The sequence below is a fragment of the Eumetopias jubatus genome, unplaced genomic scaffold (genome assembly GCF_037043125.1).
Source record: "Eumetopias jubatus isolate StellerSeaLion01/CBP00866 unplaced genomic scaffold, mEumJub1_p1.0 scaffold_6, whole genome shotgun sequence".
In the NCBI taxonomy this organism is placed as follows: domain Eukaryota; kingdom Metazoa; phylum Chordata; class Mammalia; order Carnivora; family Otariidae; genus Eumetopias; species Eumetopias jubatus.
Genome location: NW_028274812.1, coordinates 71,534,365 through 71,548,166, shown reverse-complemented (window position 1 = coordinate 71,548,166; position 13,802 = coordinate 71,534,365). Strand labels below are relative to the sequence as shown.

The 13,802-nt window shown below is 38.9% G+C and overlaps 1 protein-coding gene across 2 annotated transcripts in view; it reads right to left on the bottom strand.

Annotated features, from left to right (window-relative positions):
- Positions 1 to 42: 42 nt before the first annotated feature.
- The window catches only part of RARS2 (arginyl-tRNA synthetase 2, mitochondrial), a 67,125-nt gene continuing 53,365 nt past the window's right edge, over positions 43 to 13,802 (bottom strand). The window contains exons 10-21 of one of the 2 annotated variants that reach the window (XM_028108043.2): positions 12,475 to 12,581; positions 11,207 to 11,302; positions 7,921 to 7,981; positions 6,472 to 6,548; positions 5,863 to 5,987; positions 5,214 to 5,281; positions 5,019 to 5,128; positions 4,553 to 4,648; positions 3,323 to 3,397; positions 1,925 to 1,988; positions 1,382 to 1,453; positions 44 to 874 (exon numbers count right to left, since the gene is read on the bottom strand). In XM_028108043.2, the coding sequence (XP_027963844.1) occupies positions 857 to 874; positions 1,382 to 1,453; positions 1,925 to 1,988; positions 3,323 to 3,397; positions 4,553 to 4,648; positions 5,019 to 5,128; positions 5,214 to 5,281; positions 5,863 to 5,987; positions 6,472 to 6,548; positions 7,921 to 7,981; positions 11,207 to 11,302; positions 12,475 to 12,581 (969 nt within the window). In that variant the 3' untranslated portion in view covers positions 44 to 856. Of the gene's footprint in view, positions 1,454 to 1,924; positions 1,989 to 3,322; positions 3,398 to 4,552; positions 4,649 to 5,018; positions 5,129 to 5,213; positions 5,282 to 5,862; positions 5,988 to 6,471; positions 6,549 to 7,920; positions 7,982 to 11,206; positions 11,303 to 12,474; positions 12,582 to 13,802 lie in introns of both variants that reach the window. The other variant, XM_028108044.2, reaches the window with a different exon arrangement.

The window sequence follows — 13,802 nt, the reverse complement described above, 5'->3', positions numbered from 1 at the left end:
ACCATTACGATAATGCAAAATGTAAAAAAACCCTGAAACATTAAATTTTTCATTTTTTCTATGTTGGAATTTTAGGGTTCTTTGGTTGCATATAAATCAACTCTTGGTAGCCTTCAGCAAAAACCAGAGTTTATAAGGACTACAATCAGGGCAGTAGGGCTCTAGGTTGTAGGAGATGATAATGTACAATCTTTTCAGGGAGCTGCTTTTGGAAAGACTGGGCTCTAACCATCACTGTCCCTGTGTCGTTTCACTCAAGATTCAAATACTGAGGTGGCTACCACAGATCTGGGAAGGGGAACATTTTTCCAGACAAGTAGAGAAGGATATAGGACATGAAAAACATGTCCTGACTGTACATTTTTATTCCATGGCTGGTTTGTGCTAACGAAATGATACTTTAAGTAAAAATTAGTATTCTGGAAGCTAACGCATTTAAAATTGAGACTGCGTGGACAAGTCTTCTCTAGGACTAAGAAGGTGTACCATACTTGCCAATATAAAACTATGTTCATTCAACTAGAGAAGCTTTGGTTCATGCTAATTTGCTTCTCTATTCGTAAAAGTAGATGGTAATATTGAGAAGGCTTCTAGTAGCAACATTTAGGATAAATGATAGCAGTCTGAAAGGAAATACTGGCAGATGAGGATAGCCGTACTGACTGAACAGACAACATCCCACTTAACCAAATCATACAAAATATCCTTGACCAATATGCAGGTACGTGAAAGAAATGGTTTGAGAAACTCCATTTCAAATTCTGGTTTAACTAATAGACTAACTTTTATAAAAAGATCCTAGTACAATATGTGTACAAGTAGTTCCTTGTGATTCCAATCTATTCAGGTCCCAAGTTCATGCAGTAAGAGTTACCTGTACAGATCAATGAAAGATAAGCGTGAGATCTGTTCTCTGGGAGTGGCTGTCAGCTGTATAGGCAAAAAGGTTTAATTCTGGTCTCCCTAAATTGGTTCAGAACTAGCCGTTATTATAAGAAAACTGAAACTGCTTTTATCAATTTTACCTTATGCAAACATGAAGTAATCTCACTTATAAGAACAGTTTCTGGAAGAATGATGCGGTGAAAACCTCAAGCCGGAACTTAAAGTCTAATCTTTTGTCCCATTAGACTGCAGTGAATTTTAGAAGATTTGGGTTAGTTTTATAAAACTCTGTTTAATACTTAACTGACCAGCAGGGAACTCAAGTGATCTTTTTTTAGATAAACATTTAATAAGTTGATAAATCACTTAGGCTTACTAAAACAGATTCTGATACAGAATAACAGTTTAAATTCTAAACAAGGCATATAAGAATAGATAACTAGAATTCACTCGGTATTTAGAAAGCTATTTTAATTAGAAATTACATCCTACATACAGGTGTTATTCCAAGAAGTTTCATTCCATTGGCTAGGACAGAACGCACAGCTCTGAAAAGATGAAGTCTGGCCTATGAAATAAAACAAAGAATGATTAAATGTTCAATTCAACAACAGGCTAACTATAAGTGAATAAAGAACATTTTTAAAAGTAATTCTTTCTTCTAATTTAAAGTAGGAACAGTATCTCAGAGTGCCCCAGGGTTTGCTGTTGGCAAGGGAAGACAAATTCCTAGCATTCCTTATATGACTGGTACCCAAGAGCTGGGGAGTGGGAGTGACGGTATCATGATATCTGAAGTATAGCTCCAGATGAGGGGAACTCCTCACCTGAACACTTGATGTAGGAAGATGCGTTTCATAGTCCAGTGTTGGAAAGTATATCAACACTGATTGTTATAGTCCAATTCTAATTACCACCTGAGTCCATAAGTACACTACTGTAGCCGAACCACAAGATGGTATTTTAGGAACATTTACAAGACTGCCTCAGTAACACTAACTGGAGGATGTAGAGATTACACAGAAAACACTTAGCATACCCCAGCCACTTCGGGAGGACTGTCTTTTATAAGCAGTGTCTTGTGTGCCATAGCAGCAAGATGACTGAAACGGGAAGAAAGAAATGATGAAGGCCAGTCGTCATTTCCTGTTGTAACACATAAGCTTGATATCTTACTCCCTCAACTTAAGAAAATCAAAGCCCAGAGCCAGTAAAGGATGTGTGCAACACTGAAGTTGAGACTTGAATTCACTGCTTTTCTGTAACAGGAAAAGTAAAACACATTAAACTAAAACTTTAGATTCAAGTTCTTAAGATTATGATTTCACTGCTTCACAAAGATAGGGGACTCCTTTCTAAGGATTAGTTTTTCTCATTTAGGCATCTTTTAGGATGAAAGCTAGAACATGACCTGGACATCCCCGCTCTGTACGGTGAGGAGGCGGGGTAAGACTAGTTATCGGTCCACTGCACACACACTGGCCACCTTCTCTAAAGTATCTTTTCTGTTTCAGTAGAGCAGCAAATAGAACAATATGCTAGAGAAATGATGCTTCTGACATTCATTTCAATGATTAACTGACATTTAATTAGACTTTCTAGCTTCTTTCTCTTTGACTAGGTAGAATTTAAGGGAAAAAATTTATTTAAATCTGGGGAAGACAGGTAAAAAGGATAATCGAGAACAGTACCAATAAATCTGATTTCAGTAAATCATGACTAAAAGCAAATATTTCCTTTCTTAAATAGATTTATGGGAAGATACAGCTGCTGCTCTAGAAGGTACTCCACTTCTATTCAGAGTTTCTGAAACAGCTACTCAGAAATTCCTATTAAGCCGATTTGCCTTCCAGTTCATCCTCTACTCTCTAGCTGACTTTCTCTGTGTCACTGTTCTGTCTTTTTATGGACTCCACTGCCCTGAAAATTAGCTGAAATGCCTTAAAACATGCAAGAAGGCCTTGACACATTCATTCATTCATTTTTCACCCCTCCCAGGACCATGCTTGTAGTTCCATTAATGTAGCATGTTCTTGCTCCACTCTGGGCTTTTTTTCTTTTTCTGCCACCTTACTTCTCCTGATTAATATCGACTCCTCTCCTCTGAGAAGCCCTCTTTCATCCGTCAAGGCCGGGCTGAGTGCCCTAACACTGTCTCCTATGTCCACTCTATCTGAGCACATATGTGCTGTTATGTAACTACCTGTGATGAAGCTGTTGGTTCCTATCACCAGACTGCAGTGACTGCACCTTGTATCACTGAATGAACATTAATTGCTGATTTGCAAAGATGAAGCAAGAATTCCTGTAACTTAAGGCTCTCATTTTTTAGGCCAAGGGATTTGTTTATAGGAAAACTTTGGAAGAAACAAAGGTCCTTTGTCAGATCTGGTCTCTGATGTCTTTAACACCTGAAAACAGCAAGGTTATAAAGTACCTTAGAGTTAGAAGGTAACTGACAATGTGCCTGGGTTGAAGGTCCTGAGATGATCTACAAAGCACCTCATCGAACCTAAAAGAAAGATGACAGGAGATTTGGCAAGGGAAGACTGCACATATTACACTAAGCTAAGATATTAAGATCTTGGGTGTAAGGTTGACTGGACATCATTAAGAGTAGAAGGTATAGGGGTGCCTGGGTGGCTCAGTCGGTTGAGCATCTGACTCGAGGTTTCAGCTTAGGTTGTGATCCTGGGGTCGTGAGACTGAGCCCTGCGTCAGGTTTCTTGCCCAGCGTGGAGCCTGTTTTTCTCTCTCTTTCTCCCTCTGCCCCTACCACGCTCTCGCTCTCTCTAAAAAAAGAGTAGAAGGTATTATGAAAAAAACCCTTGTGTGCATTTGAAGGTAAAGGCACATTTTTCTTTCCTACAAATTCCTTGATGGCAGGTACTTTCTACATCATTTTGATATCCTTTAGGCCTAGCCCAGAATAAGGACTCAGGCTGTTAAATTGAATGTAAAAAGCCTACAGCCATGTTTAGGACCATAATCTAGAAACTAGCAAACAGGGTCTACCTTCGATACCAAGAAAACCAGGTTGGCTTATTTTTTCTGACAAATGAGTCAAATGTGAGAAAACGGACTCCTCTGATCCCAGGAAAGAGCCACTGACCACTGTGTGGCAATCAGAGAAAACTGCCCTAACTACCCACATCCTTTCCAGAGTCTACTATCTCCTGACAAGTCCGGCTTCACCACCAATGCTTGTGAGCTCAAACGTGTGGTCCCTTGCCCCGTGTCGGGGCATCAAGTAGATATCTGAGACTGTGAATGGAAACCATGAGGAAGATGAAGGAAGGACTTAATGGTTTCATGAAAGCTGCACACAGGCAGCGGTTTTCCTTCACTTATCAAAGAGGGTGAGAAGATCTTTTCCAAAACTAAAAGTTTATGCTTTTACCAGGTTTCCATTCTCATACCATGACCTAGAGGATGTCAGGCACCTGTACTGATTCAGCAGTGATATTTTTAAGTCCCAAGGACTGACCTTAACTGTGTCCTCTTTTGTCCGCCTTCAAAGGGCAGGTAATCCCTTTCTGGCCAGACCTTCAGGAAAGTGCTGTCTGGTGGCAGGAGCTAGCTAATGGCTTGTTCACTCCAGTGGTCAGCAAACCATCAAGTCATTTCACTAAGCAGATGCAGACTCAATACTACTAGAAAACCATACCTGAGAAGATGCTGGAGAATGGAAACAGACTGTGGATCTTGTAAACAAGCAGTGTTGAAATCATTTAGATAACCACATCCAAAAGTCTCTTCCAAACTGTTATCAAAAGTTTAAAAACAACAAAGGATTAAACAAGTCATCCAGTGACACATAACTGCAAGTTTGTCACAATGCCTCAATTTTTCCCAACTCTTGTTTCTTCCTCTGAAAATGGGAGTATATTCTTTGGCAGAGTTATTCTGAGTACTAAATAAGATAATATACATAAAAACACTTCTTACAGAGATGCTCAATAAATATTTGAAAAACCAAACCTAACAGGTGGCCCACTGTACTTCTAACTAGTTTTGGATATGAGATATTGGAGAAGCCTAGCAAACAGGACCTTTGATCTTCAGAGCACACCAGCTCCGCCCCACCCTGGGAAGGACAGAGGGGCTCAGCGTTTCCAGCAGACGCCCCTCACCTGTGGAGGCGGGCATGCGTGTACTGCAGGAAGACTCCTGTGTCCCCACGACTCTGGAAAACACGATCCCAGCTGAACTGATAGTCAGATAAGAGTAAACCTCTGAAGTCCTAGAATGACAAGAGTACATTTTTAGCACTGGGGTTTGTTCTAGTACCAAACAAAAGGGTCTCACAGGAGGCAGTCTTAACAGACCTGAATAATGAGTGCGGCGAGCCCGACCCTCTCTGCAGTCTGCTGTGGGTTCTCCAGTTCTTTGGTAGCTGGAACAGAAAAAGGCAGCTATCTTTAACTTACATGAAACTGTACAGAATCAGAGATTCTGGTAACATCTGCCAAAAATGTATGCTGCCGGTAACAAACAGGTTCACAGTGGGCAATTTACTTTCCTAATTTGGGCTAATTTACCTTGGATAAAGACACTCCCCTGCCTACATTAAAAGGAAAGAAACACAAATTCACATTTCTCATAAATATCCCTTATGAGACATTAGCTTAAAGCTGGTACTTACTTTTCCAAGGTTAAACAAAGCCCTGAGTACTTTTGACCTGTTTCCTATAACATAACAGGGGAATTTCACATAACCACTCCAAGAGTGGAATGACAACGCTGAAGCTGTCCATATAAAGAGGCCCAGGGTCATATCAATTCAGATTATTGAACTGAATGACACCAAGCAGCAAGTCTAAAACCTCTGGCATCTCTAATTAGTGCGAGCTATTTTTAACAAGGTTAGTGAAAGTGAGAGAGAGATGGTCAAAATCAATCGCGCTGCACAGAAGTCCTGCAAAACATCCAAGTGGCACATAAGTTATGACTATAACAACAGTAAAGTGAATTCACTCTTAATAGAAGCCATGTTCTGTAGCATCCTCGATCGAATCTCATTTAGAACATCTTCCAGAAAAGTAACATTTCCTCTTCGAGTCTTCATTCCCTGCACCACTCCAAAGGGCACGTGCTGGCACCTGAAATGGAAGAGAAAAGAACAGATGATCAAAGTGTACGATAATACCCTTTCACAGAGTAGTCTGAACTTCCAACTCTCTTAGAGGGACTTTTCAAAATTAATCAATTGAAATAAGATATGATTTGTTATATGCCACAAAAGATGTTATAAACACACAGCTTCATTTTACAGCGATAATCACTATGATGTGATTAAATTACTAGTTGCCTTTGTGGAAAAAAAAGGGATTAAGAACTTTGGAAATCAAGCCACTGAGAACAGATGTCTAATAACACATTTGTTAAATGTTTATAAGTTAGAAATGAATATAACCAGGACATAAGTCAATGTAAAAAACAAATCTGCTTCTACACTGATACCTTGAAATATATAAGTGAAATCTGAATGACGACCTTTAACAATTTGGTATATTTTGGGACTTGGCTGACCTAACAAATCCTTAATGATCTTGAACAGACAGTTATGAACCATGCAGACATTACCTTTCTGCCCAGTCATATCCCATGATCTGCAGCATTTGGAACACCTGCTGAAAATGCTTTTTTTGCCCTTTATCTGTCTTGGAAAAAAAAAAAAATTTAAAATAATGATAAGTTAACCTACAAAAACAGGTGGGGCATAAATCAAAATATTTGAGTTTTGACACACTAGAGTCATTGTCAACTGATGTATTTTAAATAAGTACACAAAGAAGATGCCAGTAGAAGGTCTAAGCTAAGTGCTCTACAAGAGGAGAAAGTAAAAGCTGTAGCAGTCCACTGAGTCAAGAGGAAATACGAACTTTAATCTCCTGAATATTCTATTTAAAATTCTTTCTCCTTGAGCTATCATGACCTTTATCTCCAAGGACAAACCTCAGCTCTACTAAGATATTTAATGGCAACTTTTCTTCGGAGGGGAAAGGGAGGTTGCACATGGAGAGGAAGGAAAGGGAAGAGATCAGAATAACCCTTAGCAATAAAAGGGACAAGCTACTGATGCACACAACAGCTTGGGTGGATCTTAAAGGCATTCATTATGCTAAATGAAAAAAGCCAATCTCAAAAGATTACCTATTGTGATTCCATTTATATAACATTTTTAAAGTGACAACACTGTCGTGATGGAGAACAGAGCAATGGTTGCCACGGGTTAGGGTAGAGGGTAAAGGGTAATTATTACGTGGTTGCCAAAAGGGAGTTTGTTTCATGATGGAACAGTTGTCTGTTCTGAATGTTATGATGGTTACGTGATCTACATGTGATACAATTTCACAAGCCCCCACAACATGTCTAGGCCCACACACAAGTAAATGTAAAAATTGGTGGAATTCCTTTTTTTAGAAGATTTTATTTATTTATTTTAGAGAGGAAGAGAGAGAGAGAGAATATATATATGTGCAAGCGGGGGGAGGGGCAGAGGGAGAGAGTGGGAGAGAAGCAGCGGAGCCTGATGCGGGGTTCAATCTCAGGACCCTGAGATCATGGCCTGAGCGGGAATCAAGAGTCAGATGCTTAACTGATTGAGCCACCCAGGTGCCCCAAAATTGGTGGGATTTAAGGTCTTTACCAATGTCAGTTTCCTGGTAAAGACAAAGTATGAAGGGTCCATTGAAACTCTGTACTATTTTAAAACTTGTTGAGTCTTAAATATTTAAAATAAAGTTATTTTTTAAAAAGTGCATTACGGTAACCTGTACATATTCATTTTACATAACCATTTTCCTGATTTGGGTAATTTTTAAAAAATTATGATGCAATGTGAATGTTTTTACTTTTAAGTTTTTTCTTTTAACATAGTGGTTTCCACCTTAAATAAACTTAACACTGAATTCCTTTTATATTTTGACAAAATTATTTTTCCAGTTTTTCAACATGGTATATAATTTCTATCTTTGCAGTTTTCATCAGGTAGAGATCATAACCTTTTGTTTTTTTATTGTGATTACTTACCACATAAATCATTGTATCAAAATTATACTTGTCCATTCGATCTATAGCAGCTGCAAGATCTCTGAAAAAAAAAAAAGGCCATAGATTAAGAGTTACTAAGCAGATGTGGGTAAAAATCTGTTTTACCTATTTAATAGTAATGAGGCTTTTCTAATTAAGAAGTCCTATTATACCCCCTACTACCCATGATTATATAGTTCCAATACCATACTTTGATATAAAGTAATAGTAATAAAAAGAGCTTTGGGAAAAGCAATAATAATAAAAGTACTGTGGAAGATTAAGGAAACCAAAATAAATAATATAAACTCTGGGAAAAGTAGTAGTAACTAACTAAAATAGCTCCAGGCAAAGTGTCTGCAGGTAAATGCTTAATGATTTGTTAATTAAGCCTCTACTGGAAAGAATCACCTAAGTGTCACTTTTCTGCAGTATACTTTCTTTTTTTTCTTAACATATTCAAAACACAGGTGATGTGGCAGCTACACTGGTATCTTTTAGCTACTCTTTTTTTTTTTTTTAAGATTTTATTTATTTGATGGAGAGAGACAGCGATAGAGGGAACACAAGCAGGGGGACTCAGTTTGCGTCCAGTATGAATGAATGAAAAACAGACCATAAACTATGAAATTTCAAGTCGAAATTATGAGAATACTGAAATTTAAAATTAAAGCTATTTTTGGTTAAGAATATATGACATGGGAAGATTTCAAAAGTGCCTAGATCTTTTGAAATGTTGGGGATCATCAAAAAAAAAAAAAAAAAAAAAGAGTAGCTTTAGTCCCTATCTTGCGATCCTAATATAACACAGAGCACGCATTTGCAACAGAGGCAAAAGCTGGCTCTTAAGGAACAACAATCTTTCTTTCTTTTTTTTTTTTAAAGATTTATTTATTTTGAGAGAGAGAGAGCGTGCAAGCGGGGGGCGGGTGGGCAGAAGGATTGGGAGAGAGAGTCTTAAGCAGACTTCGCACGGAGTGTGGAGCCAATGCAGGGCTCCAGTCTCATGACCCTGAGATCACGATCTGAGCCAAAACCAAGAGTCAGATGCTTAACTGACTGTGCCACCCAGGCGCCCCCAAATCTTACTCTTTTTATGTAGAAAGCACATACATGCATAGAATACATACAGATGTACAGGGTATCTGTGATATTAAAATTTCATGGGTGGGGAAGTAGGAAAAATAGGCTAAAAAGGTTCCTGACAGCAGGGCTACAATGAAAAAAAAAAAAAAAAAGGTTGTGAACGCAAGTATAGATTATCCCCCAGATGAAGTCACAAATGTACACCCCTATTGGATTTTTGATTTGGGCCAAGGACAAAACAAAGAGAAGGCTTTTGGTCCAATGAAATAAAAAAGAAGAATATAAAAAAAAGCTCTAGGGGCTCCTAGGTGGCTCAGTTGTTAAACGTCTGCCTTCGGCTCAGGTCATGATCCCAGAGCCCTGGGACTGAGCCCCAGGTTGGGCTCCCTGCTCTGCCATAAGCCGGCTTCTCCTTCTCCCACTCCCCCTCTGCTTGTGTTCTCTCTCTCGCTGTGTCTCTGTCAAAGAAATAAATAAAATCTTTAAAAAAAAAAAAGAGCTCTAGGTTGAGTTTGTAGAACCTTAATTTGAAAGCAGGAATGAATGCCAGGTCATTTAGTTCAGGCCTTTTATTTCAAAATAGGGACCCATGGCCCAGGGAGGGTAAGTGGTAGTTGTGGTCTCAGAACAAAACTCTAGGTCTCCAGCCTCACCCTGTGCTCTTGTCAGTGTTCTCCTGCACTTTTGTCTGTTCTAACAACTCCTTTCGTTCACATCCATATATGTAGATGTATTCTATTAACGAACCCACTGAAAGGGCAGAAACTAAAGTTAGAGGTGAAAAATCAAACATTTCAACAAGTGGCAAAAAACACAATTATTCTCCCAAAGAGAAAAGACAAAGTATAGGTATTAAGGTAAATACACAGAAAAATCTAGACCTAATGAATGTTAGCCCAAGACAGATAACTGAATCCGGACAGCTGTAATCATTAGGATGTGGAGTGTCTGATCTGAGTGTAAACATTTCTTATAGCCACTGCTCAAGGGTTTCTTAGGTAATCTCTCCAGCAATAATTGGTTGGCACAAAATATTTTTCTACTATTATTTTTTAATCTAGAAAAAGAAATGTACTTCTTATATACATAGGTTCTTCTCACTTCCTAACTCCAATTGTATGGAACTGATAAAGGGAAATGCCAAAAAGTAGAGAAAGTAGGGATCAGTTTTCTAAGGCACAGGAAGAGAATCAGATGGTTGTATAAAGCTGTCTGGAACAAATGACAGTTAACAAGAACAGTAAATATCATTTCTTTAACTATGCTATAAAAGTGGGTTTATGATCCAATATAAAACTCCAGCCTGGAAGACACTACAGCCTTTTGCCAACAGAGCCTGAGTATAGCCGTGTTGGCTTGTGTGCTTTTTTTTTTTTTTTAAGATTTTATTTATTTGCCAGAGAGAGAGAGAGAGAGAAGAGAGCGCACAAGCAGAGAGAGTGGCAGGCAGAGGGAGAAGCAGGTTTCCCGCCGATCAGGGAGCCTGATGCGGGGCTCGATCCCAGGCCCCTGGGATCATGACCTGAGCCGAGGGCAGATGCTTACCGACTGAGCCACCCAGGCGCCCCAGCTTGTGTGCCTTTTTTATGGTCCTATCTTCTCCTTCCTATTGGCTTTGTCCCAGATATAAGTGTGCTTGATAAATCCAGTTCTTACTGATTAACAGAGACCGTTCCTTTCCATAGGGGTCAGTCATGGAGAAAGAAGAAGAAGAAAAAAAAAAAAGGCAACATGGCCTACTTCTCCCTTGGCCAACTTTATCAGTCAGAATGAAGACTGATACTTATGTGCATGTAAGATGGTCTTGACAGAGAGAAGACAGCACTGAGCCACTATGACCACCTTCTAGTATACATTTCCTGCCAATGTACAATTGGAAAATATTTATAGTTGATTACATGGTACCTCAGTTTTACAGTTTGTAGAACAATGTATTCAGCTGTGGAAATCCTATAATGTTTAACTAATTGTAAATAGTTTTTTCAGTCACTTTTCTGATGATATCAAAACTTTCCAGGGACTATAACTGGCAATAAACAGAAACCCAATAAATACATTCTGAAGTGATGATAGCAAGAGATTTAGAAACTAGGATTGGGTAACAGCTTTGAGGATAAAATGATTGTTTTAGCACTGATCCTACAACAAAGAACATGAAGTCATATGCATTCTGATGTTGACCTTCATACTGGATACAAACCTGGTTGCATAGAGAGAAGTGCCATCGCTTCGCATTACAGTACAAATTGAGGAGGGGTCACCATTCCCAGAAAGATCCACTATAGCTGTTCCTTTTCTAAAAGTACAAAAAAGGTAACTCTGAAGAAACAGAATAAATTCAGACCTTTAAAAGGACAGTATCTATAACATTATCTTCGGCAAACCAGAAGCTACTTTTTATTACGTAAGTTAACAATAAGCAGTATAACCAACAATGAAGAAAAACAAGAAGGAATCTAACCATGAATTTATTAAGAGTAGGTAGGTATGATGTAATTAATATTTGGTTATCCTGTCTTTTTAAACTCTGTAGCTACCCTGGATAAGGTACTTAGATAAGTCTTTAACATTCCCAGTTGAAAAATGAGATTTCAACCGCAGTTTAACCATGAAACATCATATTCTTCTAATTCAAATTATAGTATTCAATATTGGGCTACTTTTTAACACGCCAAAAAATACTCTTGAGTAATAAACCTTGGAATTTTGTTACTGTGTTCCCTGTCTTATCAAAAATTAGAATCTGTATATAGCAATCTAAGAATTTGCCTTAGGGACATTACTGAGGATGTTACGAACCACATTCTCGATTCTTCCTCATAAAGATGATGAGAGAAAGTACTCTTTGGTACTATGAAAACTGGCACTTCTAAGCAACTGGTTTGCTGCTATATTACAGATGCCTGGCCTCCTATGACTGGTACTATTTTGTTTGGCTGACAGGAAGCTCAAAGCTAAATTAGAAATCTAGCTTAAGTAAGGGAACAGCGTCCCAATATACGACATGCCACTATCATTCCTGATTCCATATTAGTTTTTCTGCCCCTGCTTCCTGATTTCTTCATTTTAATCTTTCAAAAGTTTGTATTATACTTATTTACATAAGGCGCCTTAAATCCATTTTGAACAGGATACGGTTTTTTAAAAAGGCAGGGCTGAGTAAGAAGATGCGAGTTCTATTTCCTTTTTCCAGTTTTATCATTATCAGCTTGTGTGACAGCAGGCCGGTCTTTTGTACTTTTTGGGCTTCAGTTTCTGCACATGTGAAGAGCAAACATTTCTTCCAGCCTTACCAGGATTTTCTCATGGCAGAATACTGTATGTAGAAAAGTACTTTGCACAGCAAAAAGAACTATAAAGAATGCCAGGAAGGCTGCACACCACATTCTGTTGTCCTGAGAAACTACACCAATACCAATTTTTTCAAGGAAGAAATAACTTTACTAAAGAATAGTAACCCAACCGTACACTGTTTTCTGCAGGAGTCCTTTACTGTCCAGCAACTTTAAGACTTCTTGAGATTTTTCACGATAAAATGATTCTCCAGAGTATTCATCAAAGTGTACTCCTAGACGCTAAAAGGGTTCAAAAACAAAGTTACAAGCCAAGATAGGATACTCTACAGTCTGTCACACAGATGGGGAAAAAAAGAATTAAATCAAGTCACTCTTCTGCATCAAACCTTCTAATAACTCCTCCCACACCTGTCAAGTCCTCACAATAGTACTGTGTTGTCCGATACGGCAGTTGCTCAGCCCATGTGGCTATTCAAATTAAATAAAATTGAAAATTTAGTCTCTTAGTAACACTACTCACACTTCAAGTGCTCAACAGCCACCCAAGGCTAGTGGCGACCATGCTGGACAGCACATCACAGAACAGCTCTATCACAGCAAGAAGTCAAACTGGACAGCCCTGGAGAATGTTCCACATCATGCCCCACCCTACAACCTCTTCAAGCTCCTCTCCTTCTGCTCTTCATCCTGCTTCCTTACTCCAGCTGTGTGGATTTCTTTGACAAAACTCTTTTCATTCCACCCACAGACAGTATACTCCATCTCCCCTCCCTTGCTTCATTTTTCTCCATAGCATCATTACCACCTAACAGACTGCATATGTTCTTGTTGAATTCCCATTGTCTTTAATTTGGTTAATTTGCTCTCTGTCTCCATGCTGGACTGTAAAGTCCATGACAGAAGGACTTATATTTTCTTTATTCACTGTTGTATTTTCCCCACCCCCTAAAATGGTTATTAAATGAATAAATTTATATGTATCACATACAAGCCTAAGGAAGTGAAAGGGGGAAAAAAACGATTAAGAAAAAGTGAAGGAATGAACAGAAGAGAGAAAAGAGAAGCCAGACTGAAACAAAGACCAGAAGGCCACCTGATATTTGCCTGTGAAGTTCACAGGATTTTTTCAAAGCTCTAACTTCCAGCCCAAAGAATAGTATTTGAGTCCTAATTTTCAACTGAATGACAAATCGTTTTATTTATTTTTAAAGATTTTATTTATTTGAGAGAGAGAATGAGAGAGCGAGCGAGCACATGAGGGGGGAGGGTCAGAGGGAGAAGCAGACTCCCTGCTGAGCAGGAAGCCTGATGTGGGACTCGATCCCAGGACTCCAGGATCATGACCTGAGCCAAAGGCAGTTGCTTAACCAACTGAGCCACCCAGGCACCCACAAATCTAGTTTTAAAACACGAACTTTAGAAGGAAGTTCACAGGGTGCCTGGCTGGCTGTCAGTAGAGCATATGGCTCTTGATCTTAGGGTTGTGCGTTCAAGCCCCAT